The sequence below is a fragment of the Bacillus rossius genome, chromosome 2 (genome assembly GCF_032445375.1).
Source record: "Bacillus rossius redtenbacheri isolate Brsri chromosome 2, Brsri_v3, whole genome shotgun sequence".
NCBI lineage: Eukaryota > Metazoa > Arthropoda > Insecta > Phasmatodea > Bacillidae > Bacillus > Bacillus rossius.
This window is the reverse complement of record NC_086331.1, coordinates 91,923,265-91,939,612: the sequence shown is the minus strand read 5'-3', so window position 1 is coordinate 91,939,612 and position 16,348 is coordinate 91,923,265. Positions and strand designations below refer to the sequence as shown.

Sequence of the window (16,348 nt, the reverse complement as noted above, 5' to 3'; positions counted from 1 at the left end):
AATGTTTTCCAATTTTTTCTTTCCATTCTAAAAGCCCTTTTATCCAAGTATTACCAAAATCTCTAATAAAAATATGAGGTAAATATATGTTCATTAATTTAATAGTTGAATTCAAGTAGTATAAATGTTATTGTAAATGTCCCGATACAAAAAGTCAATTAACACCTCCCAGAAAAAAGGAATCAAAAGTACAAGGTAAAAGATACAATAAAAAGTTCATGGTGGTAAGAAAGCAATTTTAATTAATATAGACAGCAAGTAAAAACAATTTTATATTGTATAATTTTTTAAACAATTAGTATAAAATAGCTGCAATAAAATAAATTTCCACATGTTAGTCATTAGAGCAGTACAAAATATGTATGTGCTAAATTTTCATTAATCACATGTCAATTACATACATAAAGACCATAACATTGCAAGAGAAACTTTTGGAGGGTTAATTGCTTATATATTTCTGTGTAAGCTTTATGCTTATATTATTTTTATTGTTTTTTTTACTCAGACACAATTTTAAGAAAACTACTTAAAAAACCTTTAAAATAAAACTTTATAAACTCAACAACAAACATTCATGTTGACTGACTTGGTAACTTGTCAATGAAAATCCCTAGACACTGTTCCCAAGGTTAAAATCACAGATTTCCATAACAGATAATGTTTGTCTGTTTACTGTTCATTTTATCAGTGGCTGGACTTGAAATTTTTGTTCATCCTGTTAATGGCCGAAGATCAACTCTCACTTTTTCTCTGATGCTCAACATACCAATTGTAGGGAAATAACCTCCTTTAGGAATACACACTTCCCTGTGACCTATTCCACTCCCATTACGTGTGAAGAAAACCTGAAAATTCAATTCAATTGTTAATTAGTAAAAAATAGTATTACAAGTTTAATTTCCACAAGAAAATAGATAGTAAACTCTTAATTTTATAATAAATTATTATTATTTGTACCCATTTGAAAATAATTCTATGGTAAAACAGATTTGCCACAACAAAAAATTTATTCCCTGAAGATTCTTTGTTATTTTCCATGGCCACTGGTAAGGAAAATTCTATGGAAGTTTCAGTTGTCATGTGCAATACTCTGTGGAAGCTTTCCTACGAGGGGTAAATTTTAGCCAACCTAGTGGTAAATGTGTTGTAAGAATGAACTTTTTTTATTTAAAAAAAGGTGATTTGTTTTTAATTTAAATCTTGCTGTGCCACAATTTTTACAAAGTTCTTATGGTTTTGAATAATTAAAAGTGCAAATTACCCCAATATACCAACTTGGCTGCATGCATAAAGGAATGTTGCAAAAGCTATCACTGAAATACTGTGATACATTATTCCAAAGAAACTGCCCAAGGATACAATATCAAGCAACATGTCTTATGAACGATTCTATAGGGGCCTGTATAAAGTCTCTCATTGTGGCCTAAGATCCAATAAAAATAATTGATCAGGTATACAACTCGCAACTAAAATATAGCTTTATCAGCGGTAGATCGGAAAATGAACATGATGAGCTACCTTAAAACAGATCATAAACTGGCAATGGTGACAAGGTGCAGTAATAATTTTCTGAATTTTATTTCTGCTAAAACCTCCTGTACTACAGTTTAGTTTCTCATGACTCCAGTTTAGTTTCTCATGACTCCAATGGGAGTTGAGATATCCAACACTTTTAAAACAAATGCTAAAATTAACACTGTTGTAAGTGGTCCTATGAACAACTAGTCTTCAAAAGAATTCTTTTAGGTGAAACTAAGTCTCAGGTGTCAAATTTTATTTTTGAAGCATTTCAGAGAATAGACAAAAATTTTAACAAAGAATTGATACCTTCACTTTGCCTTCACAGTCGGTACCACAACTGTAACGCCACCAGTCTTCATCTTCACTATCACTACTCTCCAGCATAAGCTCCAGTAAATCATTAGGTTCATTAGGAGATGACAGGCACATTTCATCTGAGAAACCACCATCACTGAAAAAAAAAACTCATTCCACAGATCACCATGCTCAAAACCATTATATTTTGTACAAATACAGTCTAAGATGTCACAACCAAGGTTCACCCAGCAATTATTTCACGTACACAATGTGTTAGCACTCACTAGTAATTCTCAACTTCTGGCTTCCTTTGGAAATCATTTAATATGTTTATTTAAATTACATGAATATTGAGAGGTTGATTTTTGTAGTTTACGGCACTAATGTGATTTGGTAATGCAATATAGTATAAAAATTAAAATCTACAGCACTTATTAACATGCAATTATGAATGTCTTTCAAAAACATTGTAAATAATTCTCAATAAGAATAACTCAAATATGATTCTTAATTAAACATTTTTGAAAGAACAATATCTCAGTGCCACCTTTATTTTAGTTTGGTTATTTCTTGACATGAATTCAAAATCAGTTAATAATTATTTCTTGTATGATATTTTTAAGACAAACTTATAGCAAAATTCCATTCACTCAATAAATTGATCTTACCTATCATATTCACAGACATAATCTCGAGGAAATAGAATACCACAACCCATCCGGTCTCCTTTATGACAACGGGGACCAAAAGGATCGCCGAGGCCACTTCCAATAAATATTTTACCATCATCAGCATGATAGCCAATGGATCCTTTGTCCCATCCAGGATGCCTGTGCTTGGGGTAGTTCTGGAAAAACAAGCATTTTCTGCCTTCCCACCATCACAAAATATATTTGTTACACACTGTCAGACATAGTCCATGCTTACAACTGCTGTGCCCTAGAGACAGTGTGTTCAGATATATGTTTTCATGTTGGTAGCATGGTGGTCACTATAGTGCTACATGAGGGAGAAAAGGTTTTCTCTGGGTTTTCACATTTCCTCCCAGTCTTCACTATCACTGCTAGACCAGATTGAGGCCTATGGCATAATCAGCTCGGAAAAGCTCACATTAATGTACTATAACAGCATTATTCTAGAAGTAGTAACGAAAAATCAAATGTGAAAATCTACCTAAGTAAAATCAATCAGGATAGGACTACCATGACTTTTGAGTTATGCATGCTACTACACGACCAAACATACTTTGCTAAAATAATGGGTAGCATTAAAACAGAAAATTTAATTTAGTCAATTATATATTAACTAATGATAAATCAGGGTGGCCACTCTCCTCACAATATCAAATTCCAGGTTTTTCAAAGGCATATCATTAAATGTTTAGAACTAATAAAACTTAGTGATCAAATTGTACACTGAAAAATTGTAAATTTATAATCAAATTATAATGAAGTATATCTCCTAAAAATAATTTGGTAGCATTTACATGGTGCCTTAACATGAAAACATCAATAAACTAACAGAATAATTTTCGCAAAACCAAACATATTGTATGTTTATAGCAAAGCATATCACTTTGTGGTGGATACAGGAACTTATTTCGGGAGGTGATTTGAAAATAAATTAAGAAATTTTGTAATCAAAAATCTTTCGTCAACAAGGAGTTTGGACAGTTACATTATCTTTCTTAACCTCCATCACTGCCTTTGTGGTTTCTGATTTCAGGTGTTTTAACAGCTCACCCAAAATAACATACTGTATTCATCATAATCTTACATATGTTTAAATAACTTCAAGGAGGATATCCAGTTATCCTCCCTCCTGCATCCATCACTGCTTAGCATGTCGCATGAATTAAACTTTTCAATGACTCAAGTTCATGTGTATCACTCTGGTATCAGTGGCAAAGATATCAAGGTACTTCACTTTTAGCCCTGAGGTCACTGGTTCGAACTTCGAACACTTATCATCTTGAAAGATTTTTTTAATTAGTAATTACTTTTTAAACTGTTTCTCCCTACGCCTCTGGGCAAATGGTATAGATTATATTATTTTTATTTTAAAAAAATAATCAAACATCTTTCTTCTGCTTTGATCAACATTTGTAGGTAGGTATTTGCTAAAAGAGTGGTGTATTTTTCTAGACTGCACGTCTAATGCTAGGGTGGGAGACTTGTCAACAGTTTGTATGTAGGTATCTGCTAAAAGAGTGGTGAATTGTTCTAGACTGCACGTCTACTGCTAGGGTGGGAGACTTGTCAATAGTATGTATGATAAGGCTCAGTCTCACTTTTAAGGGTTTTCCATGAATTGAGTTCCTCAGATTAGGTTCCTCCAAATTTTTATGTGACAAATGATACAACGTTATGTTGCATCTGCAGTTGTTACCATGAAAAATTAGAGGAAGAAAAAAGATATAAAAAGAAAACACATTGAAGCCAGGGCAGGGCAAGCGTGCATTATTTGTTATGTCTGATGATGCTCGGAGGTTGAAGTAACCCTAGAAAACAACACTCAAAATAAAAAGCTTCTATAATGATGCAGTTTGTAGGTATGGCATGGCATGTAGTTTGTCTACTAAGCTACTTCCAATATGCTAGGCAAACAGATAATTCTCAATTGCTTTCAAAAATTCATGGCCTTCTCCAGGATCTCCCGAATTCACAGCTCATTCGAGGTTCCCAGATTTCCCTTGTTGGGTAGCAACCCTGGAAATGTTTACAATAAATATTCACAGTTTTTGGTGTTAACACATATTACGATGAAGATCCCACTACAAATCAATTAAAACTTACCAAAATGTCTAGAAATTGTAGACTGTATCACTAATAGTAAACAATTAATTCAGAAAAAAGACCTTGCACAGAGCCCATTTAAGTTATTCTTGCTAAAAAATTATTTTATTCACCACTTTCTACAGTTGGTCAGAACCAAAGTATTTTTTATTCAGCTGTAGCAAACCTCATTTTTATGCAATAGGCTCAACCTTAATTAAATGACTGGAGGTGGTTTTTACTGGGACGGTTGCAATTACCATTCTACGAATATGCAAGTGCATTTCCTTTATAAATTCACTCTCTATGCTAACGTTCACACACTGGCCTGTGACTGGCTCACATCAGTTAGCCACCAATTACGTTCGTTACTCAAAAGTTCTTTTTATGTATTACAAAAATTGAAGGTAAACTATATAAGATTGCTGCAAAATATTGGCCTTGAAGATAATAGTTATTGGTGTTTGTGGAAGTTTACTTAATATAAGGCTACTTCATTAAACATTAAAACATGAAGAAACTTTGTGGAAATACAGTGCCTCGGATATGCACATAAGTCAGAAAAAGGAAAATATCACACTAAAGTCATTACTTTCATTAATACACAGTTAAATACATAGTAAGATAACACACTGTATTCTTTTCTCAACCTTCAAGGTCATCTGGCTGCCTCTGAACCAAATCGCTATACTTACTAAACAAAAAGAAAGATAGCTAGCTACTATACTGCTCAAGACATGGTATAAATCATGATTCCTCTTTGTTTTTTAGCATTCATACTGCAATATACTCGCCAAAATATTTTGAATGGGTCATCAGTAAAAAGACTTTTTTTTTTTCTTTTCAGTTTACCTCAATAGATATACAAAATAATTCAAAACTTGAGTAATTTAGTTTACCACTAAAACCTGGACTATCTCAGTTAAAAAGAACTATTATAACAAGTGCATAAAACAGCAGCTGATATTTCAAGGTGACATACCCTTTTGGTCAGTCCAATTGCAATGTAGCAATTTTCACCTGGGTCAATAATCTCAATCTCAAAATAATGCATGGTGGTAGTAAGAGGGGCTCGAGCTTGAGCAAACCCAACATCAACAATGCCTTTCCCTCGTCCTACGTACTCCAAAATCTGGGGGGAAAAAAAAGGTTACTTTATGACATCATACTTCATAATAAAATTGCTTTTAGAGCCAACATTCCACTTGATTCTCTAGTTCAAGGCTGCATGGCGAGCACATGACTGATACAAACATAGTCAAGGTAGTGTCTGAAGCAATGTTTAGGTTATAATTAGTAAGCAGCCACTATCTATAGCAACTATCACAAACACTGCTATGATCTATAAATAACACTATGTCAAATGGACAATAAGTTGTTTTAACAATAATATTCTGTTACTACTGGAACCTTTCAATTTGAACCATCTTTTACTATCCATCTGAAGACAATGAAAAACATCACAGAAAATACTTTTACATGAGTCTCATTGCAAGAGTTTGCAGGCTATGTTTTATGATTCCACTCAATTAACTTAACAGGCATAGAGATCTGGGATCTAGCTAGACTTCTATCCCAAGGAGTGATGTAGTCCTCATGCAGACAAGAGAGTTCCCGATGTAGAAACCTCTCTGTTCTCAGCAGAGGAGACACTTTAAAGTTCATTACGAACTGAACTGTTCACAACCTTGTCATTCAGGTGTTACACAAGCTTCACCATTCAGCACTAACAATCCTTTTAAAATAATACTCAATGGTGTTAACAATACTCTATACATAGCATCTACTACTGTAAAAAATACCTACTGACACCTAACTGGCTTAGAGGAGATCCGAACCATGCTACATGGTCGAACTAACACTTTTTACAGTTGATGATTACTAACAATGCAATTAATTAAGCAGTTTGCCTGCTATGCAAAGCTGTGGAAGGTAGGTCCAGGGAAGAAACAAAAAGAAAATGAATTATAGTTAGGGACAAGATTATATAATATATTGTGATAAAACCGAATTAACACCAAAAAGCTTGTCAATACACCAAATAACACTGAAATTCAAGTTAATACATCACAAAGCACTGAAATGCAATTAAAATCATTAAATTTTACAGCATTTTCGATCAAAACTTCACTCTAATGACAAACATGTAATCTTTTAAATATTAAATTCAATGAAAGTAATTTTATTGTTCAGTAATATGCTATATTTTTAATAAACCGAGTACATAAAAAATAAAACCAATAACAATTATATTTATTATTTTAAAAACAAAATTGGCCTAAAAATTAAAACCATAAAATCTTGTCTAATTTAGTTAACAAAAATAAGTCATCAGTTGAACAAAGCAAAGTCCCCAGGCACACTGACACATCCTACCTCTTTCACTCGTAGAATAAGACTTGGGGAGGTATTCGCCAGCCACTACCAGGAAGGAACGTGAGTGCTAGTTAGTGATCATTACGGGCCATGTGATCATGAGTAAACTGAGTTACACTAAAATAGTATGTTCAAAAAACCCCATGATTAAATCACAACCCTGCAATACAATAAATTTGGCTATGTGACCAACCAGGGTGCTGTAAATAATTACGAAACAGAGAAAATGTCCAGGAAATTTAGTTGGCAGCACTTGCTCCCTGATGCTGGTTAATCAATAAGGAATAGAGTTTACCTGTAAAAACAAAACAATGAGCCTTTCTTAAATTGTACAGTGAAAGGTCTTCAAACCAGTATTCTATGGTTTGGTGAATTCTGTTACCCAGCACTAATTAAACCATTTGGTGTTCAGATTTTTTCAGGTGGATTCCGGGGTTGACCTTGGCCGCCAGACCGCATTACTGCACTGCTGGCATTTCATAGAGTTTATTGTTACTGTCCGTTTCAATTTCAGTAGTGTATTTCTTTTTTTCTAGCAGCTTATATTTTACATTTCACGTATACATTTCCATTGGGTAATATGGTCTGAATTGGGTCACAACATGCAAAACAATCAATAAGAACAACAAAATAAAAACTACAAAATATAAATATTAATATTCTTTTTTGATTAGTTTACTACAGTTTACACCCACAAAACATAATTTGTTACAAATATTTTCCAAGCAACGAGGTCATATATCAAACACAGCAAGTGACTCTATTTGCCCAAGGTTAATGGTGAATAGGGTCACTAAATAGGGTGAATTGGGTCACTAAATAGGGTGAACTGGGTCAGCAACAAACACTAGAAAATAAATAAACAAAATTGAAAAAAAAAATTAACCATCATTTGTCTAAACTTTACTTGAACAGATAAATTTACACAAACAAAAATAGAGTTTTAACACAATATTCCCAACACAAACATTTTATAAATAAAAAAAATTCTCCAGTCAGCATTTTAAAAATTAAGCTAATTTCTATGGAGTTAACACTGTTAACATACAATAGTGAAACAAAGAGACGAATAAACTGCGAATACAAAGAACATATTTACATTTCAAACAAAATTTTTAAGTAAATATTGGTACATTATGGGAAAAACAAATCAAATTGCTATATTTTTTTACGGTTTCTATGGAGAAAAAAATTTCTGATGGACAAAATGCTAATTACAACCTTATTTACAAATAAAAATAATCTTATCAATGTAAGACTGGTAATAAAAGTATCATGATTATAACAAAGTTAGCAAATTAAAATTTCCTTTTTTAACTTTGTCAGTTTATGTAAAACATTTACCATAGACAAATGACATTTTCCCATCTGCTCTGATAAAAAGTTTGTGTCTGATACAGGGTGGCTACCAAACTGTAAAGAATAAATTCCCTGACTTTTCCCTGACTTTTCCAGGAAAATCATTTTTATTCCCTGACCATGCCTAACAATCTCATCAATTTTTTTAAGCGTAAAACCTTCTTATTTTCACATATTATAACTAACTTATCAGATAAAATACACAAATATATGTCAAAACAAAATCAGACAAACAATAATAGCTTTTAGAAATTAAAATTTTTCGATTATAGTGTATGTTAAGTGATAATGAACTTGCTAATATTTAGTGAATTATATATAGGTACTAATGATCATACACATTCTTAAGCAATATTAGCAAACAATCTTACTTAAGAGTTTTTATTAGTTTTTCTATGTCTAATTGTAAGGTAACAAATTAAAAGAGTAATGGGTCTTTTTTCTTAATAATGTACGTAATTTTGTTGCCTGTAAATAATAACACATTTTTTGTTGATTATTTCTAAAACTTAAAAAAAAATTAAAATTTGTATATTTATAAAACTGAATTTTATTCACTAAAATAAACACATCTCATAAATAATATTTCTTTAACTAGCTATAAAATAAATCCTTTTATAAATTAAAATTTTTTGATTATATTATATGTTAAGTGAAGATTAAAAACAACTGTTATATACGCCATTTTACCCAATTATGTAAATTATTGATTTATTTACTCATTTGATGTATAATAACCCAAAAAAGGATAATAGTCTAGGCGTTCACAACACTGATCATTATAAAAAAATAACTACTATAACATACAAAGAAGATCGCCTGCAGTAGCGGTAGCAAAGCGAACGAACTATCTGTGACCTGTCTTCTTTGAATTCGAGATGGGAGCGGACGAACTAAAAGAGCGACCTAGTTCGCACGTGTGTGTTTTTTTTTTTTTTTGTTCCCAGTCGTGTAGTACTTCTCTACGTTTTACTTTTCAGATGTACTATTTATTTTATTTTGCTGTCCTCTTTGTGTAAACGTTTTTAATAGGAGCGCTCCCGGTCGCGAACTATTATGCGCAAGTCTAATGATTAGCTACTCTTAATATTTACCTTTCACTTTTCTTATCCTGTATTGGAATTCATTAAAAAAATGTTTTACTCCATAAAAGTAATGGGCTAAAAATTTGAATATAACCGAATAAACACTTTAACTCATTAATCACCTTTACTCTTAGCTTTCAGCAACGGCAATATTCTTCCCAAGCCCACACGTTCATATCTGATCCCGCGCACATTTTTTCCCCCCCATCTTTGTCTACTACTTCTATTCTCTCCTTTTTATCTTCAGAACAAAGCCCGACTAGCTTAATAAATAATACTGAAAACATGTACACGCCACTATTCAAAACGTTTACACAAAGAGGACAGCAAAATAAAATAAATAGTACATCTGAAAAGTAAAACGTAGAGAAGCACTACACAACAAGACTGGCAACAAAAAAAAGCACTCACGTTTTCATCCCAAAACGTTCGTGTACTCGTACCACAGTTGCCAATAATACGAGAAACAAAAATAAAACTATTTCGGTCATCTCGGTGTACTATGAGCTATAAAACTAGTAAGCATAGAACAATTTGGTACACGTACCATGACTATGGTGGCAATACAATGCATGCGCGCGCACGCCAGCCAGCTGTTATCAGCAACGCAGACACAGCAGAGTTTTTCATGGACCCGCGACATCAAAAATGGCTTCATTAAAATGTCAAACTTCGTATAAAATATAGTATTCAGAATTTCAGTTAATAATTCGCTACATACAATTAACAAATTAACAAAGATTATGAATAATATTAAGCTGTAAAATGCTGCAGCAGGAACTTTAGACAAGATTTAATTTTTTCCCTGACTATTTTAAAAATTTCCTGACTTTTCCATGACTTTTCCCTGCTGGCAAAATTCCCTGACTTTTCCCGGTTTTCCCGGTTTTCCCGGTTGGTCGCCACCCTGTGATACCATTCTTTGCCTTCTTGACACTGTATCCAGTCTCCTTTGGTGATGAATCGTGGATCTGAATACTTACAGAAACAGCATGCTGTATCTTCTTCTTCATCTTCGGACTCAGAACCACGCCTGTCACGCCTCTTGGTGTCAGTTTTCTTCGGTTGTTGTTCATTTTGACATGCTTCACTGTGTTCCACAGTTGTCTTTCTGTCCTTACCCTAACTTTCTAGACTTTGTTGCAGCAATGAATTCTGGGGAAGTAAATAATTTGGCTTTTTGTTTCTCAGCTATTCGTTTTCTTACTTGCAATAGTTTCACTGGAGTACGCAAGAGATCATGAAAACTTGTTGTAGGTCTGCTAGGACTACGAAAGCAAACAGGACTATGTATGTTCTATGTTTCTAAGCCTGCACTAGAATTTCCTGGAACTATACACTCATATTAAGGTGCAGGCACACTTTCTATTTGGATTCTGTCAGTTCCACTGATAATATTTCTGTCAGCATTTTTTTCAGGCAGTGAAACTGGCTCGCAGGCTAAAGAAGGCAAATATTCATGTTTCAGAATTGCATCTCTATTTAAAGGATAAATCCTCATAGACATGAAACCACTCTCAGATATCATAGACGTGGCTGCCTGTGACCATGCAATTTTGAAAATCCCCCCAAAGTTAAATTTTGTTATTTACCTTTCCTCACCATGTCTGAACAAATTTGTTGCATGCTTCATTGTAAAATATTTTCTAAGGTTTAAAAAAATACAGGTCCAAAGGGCAATTGTGTGACTGGGCATGCAAATGATGCCAATGGAGTTTCGCTCACAGAATTCCAAAGCTTGAAGGGATTTGTGAGAAGAATACCTATCTATAACTAACAAACATTGGCCAGTAACCCTAAATTTCTGAAAATGATGCAACCATTTTACAAAAGCCTCCTCATTAATCCAACCACTTTCAGTCATGATCACTTCCATGCCATTTGAGAAACCATCTTTATATTCCTTATGATATTGCTTCTCTTTCAAAATTACAAACGCAGGAATATAATTCCCCACTACATGGTACAAGCCACAACGGTAACATTCTCGCCTCTTTCAATACATGTTTTGGCTGACAACCATTGGTTTACCCTTCTGTGCAAGAATTTTACTGGCTGCTTTATTATTGAGAGTAAAACCAGACTCATCGCAATTATAAACTGCTGCCGGACTTGTCATTAATTGTACTTTGTTACGTACCTTTTCCAGCAAGTCTAAATATTTGTTTACTTCGACGTTGTTAAGGCCTTCATAGTGAAAGAAAGAAAGAGCATCTGGTTTACACAGGCTTAATGTCAGGGTGCCTTCCTAGAAATCCAGTCATAAAATCTGGTACTGCCATTTTAATTTTTTTTCAAAATTGGTATGATATTTGTCTTAGTAAACAAAGACACAACTTTTCTTACATGTTGACTTGTCACACCGAAACCACATTTAGAGTCTCTAACAATAGTTCTGTTTTTTAATGCTAATGCCTGTCCATCTGTAAAGTTGTTTAACTTCCTTTTTTTTTTAACTGCACTATTACACCACAAACATAACACCACTGAAGACACAAAAATGGGACGCTGTATGCCTTAGCTGCTGCGCTTTTACTAAGGTATCTGTTATATACTGCAACCGTTGCTTCTCTCAGATTTTTCTCGTTTTCAGTTTGTTCTTGCCCATCTGGCAAAGAAAAAATCCCAGTAATGAAATCGCTCAATAAACATTTAAACGGATAATCTTATTCACCTTATAATTCTTACCCGATTCACCTGATTAATGCTAAAAGTACTAAAAATTAGGTTGGCTGAACTGACTGAAGTTAAAAACTAAACTAAAACAGATAATAAATTGTTACTTGGTGTATTAGTTGCATGCATGACCTGCTGTGCTTCAATACTGATATTGGTAATATTTATCTGAGGAATAAAACAGACACTCATGAATTTTTACCTTCATAAAACTGTAGAAAATGAAACAGCAAATGGGACGGTAAAGTTGCACACACGTTCACAACATTGTTTCAATTATGCTCCATAACATTGTTTCAGTTATGCTCTTCAACACTAGATAGTTGCAGCAGCCTATCTCCTTTTCGTTTACCAGTACTGACACCAAGGAGAAGAATGACCCGATTTGGCCCCTGACCTGATTCAGACCATTTAACCCTAGTGATTTTTTGAAAAAGACCAACGCTCATTTGTACTTCTTTCTAACGAGCAGCTTATTACAACTTGTTTTAAATACCATTGTACTGTAAATTAATTTTTCTTTTGTATTCTAGTTAAAACTATATTGTATTATAATCTCGCAAAATCACTAACCCAGCATGGTCACAGTCATGGGCGTAGATCCCGGGGGGGCCAGGGGGGCCCGGGCCCCCCCTGGAATTAATGGGCCCCTCCTTGGGGGGGGCCCACTTCGTGATTTTAAAGTTAATGGTGTTCACAGCATATATATCAGATTATTATTTACAACGACGACAGACACTTTGACATGCTTTATATTCCTACCTTTGAGTTCCGTAGTTATTTTCCCCTACCCCTTCTGCGAAAGCCATGGTATGGAGTTTTCCAGTGAGAACTTTGAAACCCTTAATTCCTAGAATACGTTCATTCCAAAGGACGAAGCTAGGGTTCCGTTAGCATTTCCTCTCCATTGTTACCGACACTACCTTGTCCTCTGAAACGACAGTATTATAGGTTTCAGGTAGTCTGTTTTTAAAGTGGTTTTGCTCTCGTGTGCGCCAGTCTTCTGCTTTCTTGGCAAACATCAACATGGATAATTTCGTGACGCGGAAGAAACGGAAAACAGAATCTGATTCTCACCTGGTAAGCTTGATTGTTTTATAAGTAGTGACTATTATTTAGGTAATATATTTTATTTAAGTGATTATGTAACGTTATTTTTTCCAGTAAATAAACAACTTAATACTTTAACAGTAATTATAGCAGAATTTAGTTTATTTACGAACTGAAACTTATATACCATTACTGGAATTTTTTTTAGCTCATCTCCATTCTGTAAGGCTAGCTGCTCTGTACGTTACATGTGAATATACAGGGAATAATTTTTTTCCTCGTCAATATGGAATTTAAAATCACTCCCCTTTTATTATCAAACGATAATTTTCACAATTCATGGCCGATAATCACTTTATAACATTTGTTATTTGATAACTGCAACACTGCACGAGTAAACAAAAGTAAGATTGAGAAAGAAGTATTTAAACGTTACACATCCGTATTTAAGTTAATAAGGAAGCAAACGCGTCTCTTTAATAACTAATCAAGCGGTATATTTTAACTAAATAATATTCACTGCCAAAATACTGATTATACTAAAAATAAGCCGAGAAATGTATGTGGTTCAATTAGCTGTAGGATAAATTTCATAATTCTATCTACGAGATTTTTCATTTGTGTCATTAAGTTTTTTTTCTTTTTTACCTGGTTGATGCCTTTACTAAATAAAAGAGTCTTTAAGGGTTTTAATATGATTCGATCGTTCATTTGATGTTGATCCGTTTATTAGCTTTGGAGCTTTGGGTTTTTAGGGCGCATCAAAAACTGTGAACAAAGAATTTCACGAACAGCATTTGAATCGCAGTAATTATGTGATGTGGCATAATAAAACCTGACAAAGTGCGAGTCGAACTCGCGCACGAAGGGTTCCGTACCATTATCTATAAAAACGGCAAAAAAAATCATGTCTGTTGTATGGGATTGGGAGCCCCTCTTAAATATTTATAGAATTTCTTGTTATAGCGGCAACAGAAATACATCATTTGTGAAATTTTATTCTGTTTTCACGTTTGTTGTATGGGAGCCCCCTTAAAAATGTGTTTTATTTTAATTTAATCATTTATTTTAAAGTTAATATATAACTAAATATTCTGTGAATATTTCAAGCGTCTACATGTTGCCGTTTTCAATATCAAGCAAAAACGAACAAAAAAATCACGTTGGTTGCATGGGAGCCTCCTTAAATATTTATTTTACTATGTTTTTAGTATTTGTGTCTAACTATCACGGTTCATGAGATACAGCCTGGTGGCAGACGGACAGACAGACGGACGGACAGCGTTATATTCACGTATATTATTTAAATAGATTTTTTTCATGGATATTTTATGTATTTAGGTTAGCAAATTATACAAACATGTTTGAGAGATCATTTCTTATAGTCTTTAATTAATAATTACTAAAACATATGTTGCTCTGCTTTATTGTTAATATCACTTACGTAAAAATAAAGTGTATAACATACGAGCTTATCATCCAGAGAAGACTTGTTTCGGTTGACCTCTAGCGCAAAATTCTTAAACCACAGAATTCACGGGCCCCCCCTGGAAATCCTACAGATTTGCGCCCATGGTCACAGTCATGGTCCCGAATGTGCATTTGAAAACCCTTCACAGTATTAGTACATGCGAGTTCATAAGAATTATGATGTGGTCGATTATGTCCATTACTCTTCCACTCATATCATCCGCAAGGGTGCAGTGCACAGTTTAAATAACTCGTCACACATGGCACAACACACATGATAGGGCGCTGCAACCAACTCTGGTTCTAGAGTCAAAAGTGTGCAGCCCAGTTATTAACTTTCAAGGCACTCAGAAGTTTAACGTTCACTTACCTGGCCATTCAGTCGAACATCATTCATTCTATACCAGTCATCTTCATTATTATCTACAGACATAAGACTATCTTCCTCTGACAGCCAGCTCAGCCCCACGAACAGTCGCACCACTTCTCCTACAGAGTGCATGCTGACTGCGGGATAGATGCCACCAACAGGCAGGTGGAATAATGTTGTACCTAGCTAAAAAAGAGAAAACATGCTCTGAAAACTACATATAAATCACTTAGGAAACTTAAGAAATTATATACAAGACAACCAGAGAGAAAAATTCACGGTGTTGTGTCAGTCTATCATTACACAAATATGTTTGGCATGTTCAAAGAAAACTCCTAATCACTGAGTTAATGATTCCATGCTCAAATTTTAGGTTGGACTGGCCTCATTACCACATTGACATGAAGCAAAATATTAAAAAAGCCACCAAAAACCCCAAAATTATAAATTTGAGTAAATAATTCAGAGAGAGATAAGTTTTTAGGAATATTAAGTAGTGAGATTAAAAATTTTCCATTGGAGGGAGAGTGTAAGAATTGTGGCTAAGAATGAAAACATAGGGAAGGAAGAAACACACAGACACATCATTTTTCAGCCAATCAAATATAATTAGCCAGATAAAGTTAAGTACGCCTTGGATCGCAGTAGGCAAAGTGTTCCTAAAGCACTAGTAGCTAAAAACTACTTGCAATTTTGCTGCCCAAATATGACTTGCAAGGTTGTAATGATTCCAAAACTCAACTGTGAATTTCACTTCTTTGTTTATGGTTTCCATGCAACATGCACTCGCATTATTGGTTTCAAGCTCCTCCAATAAATTTTCCTGCATAAGTGTTAATATTGCAGGGATACCAACGTCTACAGATTCTCCGTAGTTCCTACGGACAGAGTATGTAAACTACGAATCTCCGGACGGTGTATGGCTGACTACGGATGCGCAGCAAATTAGTTAGTAGTCCTCTTTTTTGGCGTTCAGTAAATTTTTAATCGGCAGACAAACATTATTCTGAGAGCCGTGTTCCTTGTTTTATGTATTTATTAATCACGTTGTATTCATTTGTTAGTGAAGAATGCGGACTACAGGCCAGGCATCGCGAAGATGTTTATTGCGTTCTTTGTTTTGTGTAGTTCACCTTCACAAGGCTGGCGCGCGCGCGTCGCTATCCGTGCAGCGTTGCCATTAAAGTGATGCGTAGACGTACCGATGTTTCGGTACTCGTAGCAGTAGTTTCCAGGATGTTCTGTTACGTGCGTACCTGTCTTACGTGGCGAGCGTACCATCCTCACTAAGCGACTAACTAGCTTGCACTGTTGCCACGCACTTCAGTTCGGGACATTGTTGTTTACACCCGGTTGCCAGTATTAGTTTG

General features: G+C 34.3%; 1 protein-coding gene across 10 annotated transcripts in view; it reads right to left on the bottom strand.

The window, feature by feature from the left end:
* Positions 1 to 219: 219 nt before the first annotated feature.
* Positions 220 to 16,348, bottom strand: part of LOC134529459 (SPRY domain-containing protein 3-like) — a 39,226-nt gene continuing 23,097 nt past the window's right edge. For all 10 annotated transcript variants that reach the window (XM_063363586.1, XM_063363588.1, XM_063363582.1 and 7 more), the window contains 5 exons: positions 14,979 to 15,164; positions 5,575 to 5,724; positions 2,487 to 2,665; positions 1,828 to 1,972; positions 220 to 845 (listed from right to left, as the gene is read on the bottom strand). In XM_063363586.1, the coding sequence (XP_063219656.1) occupies positions 711 to 845; positions 1,828 to 1,972; positions 2,487 to 2,665; positions 5,575 to 5,724; positions 14,979 to 15,164 (795 nt within the window). In that variant the 3' untranslated portion in view covers positions 220 to 710. The remainder of the gene's footprint in view (positions 846 to 1,827; positions 1,973 to 2,486; positions 2,666 to 5,574; positions 5,725 to 14,978; positions 15,165 to 16,348) is intronic.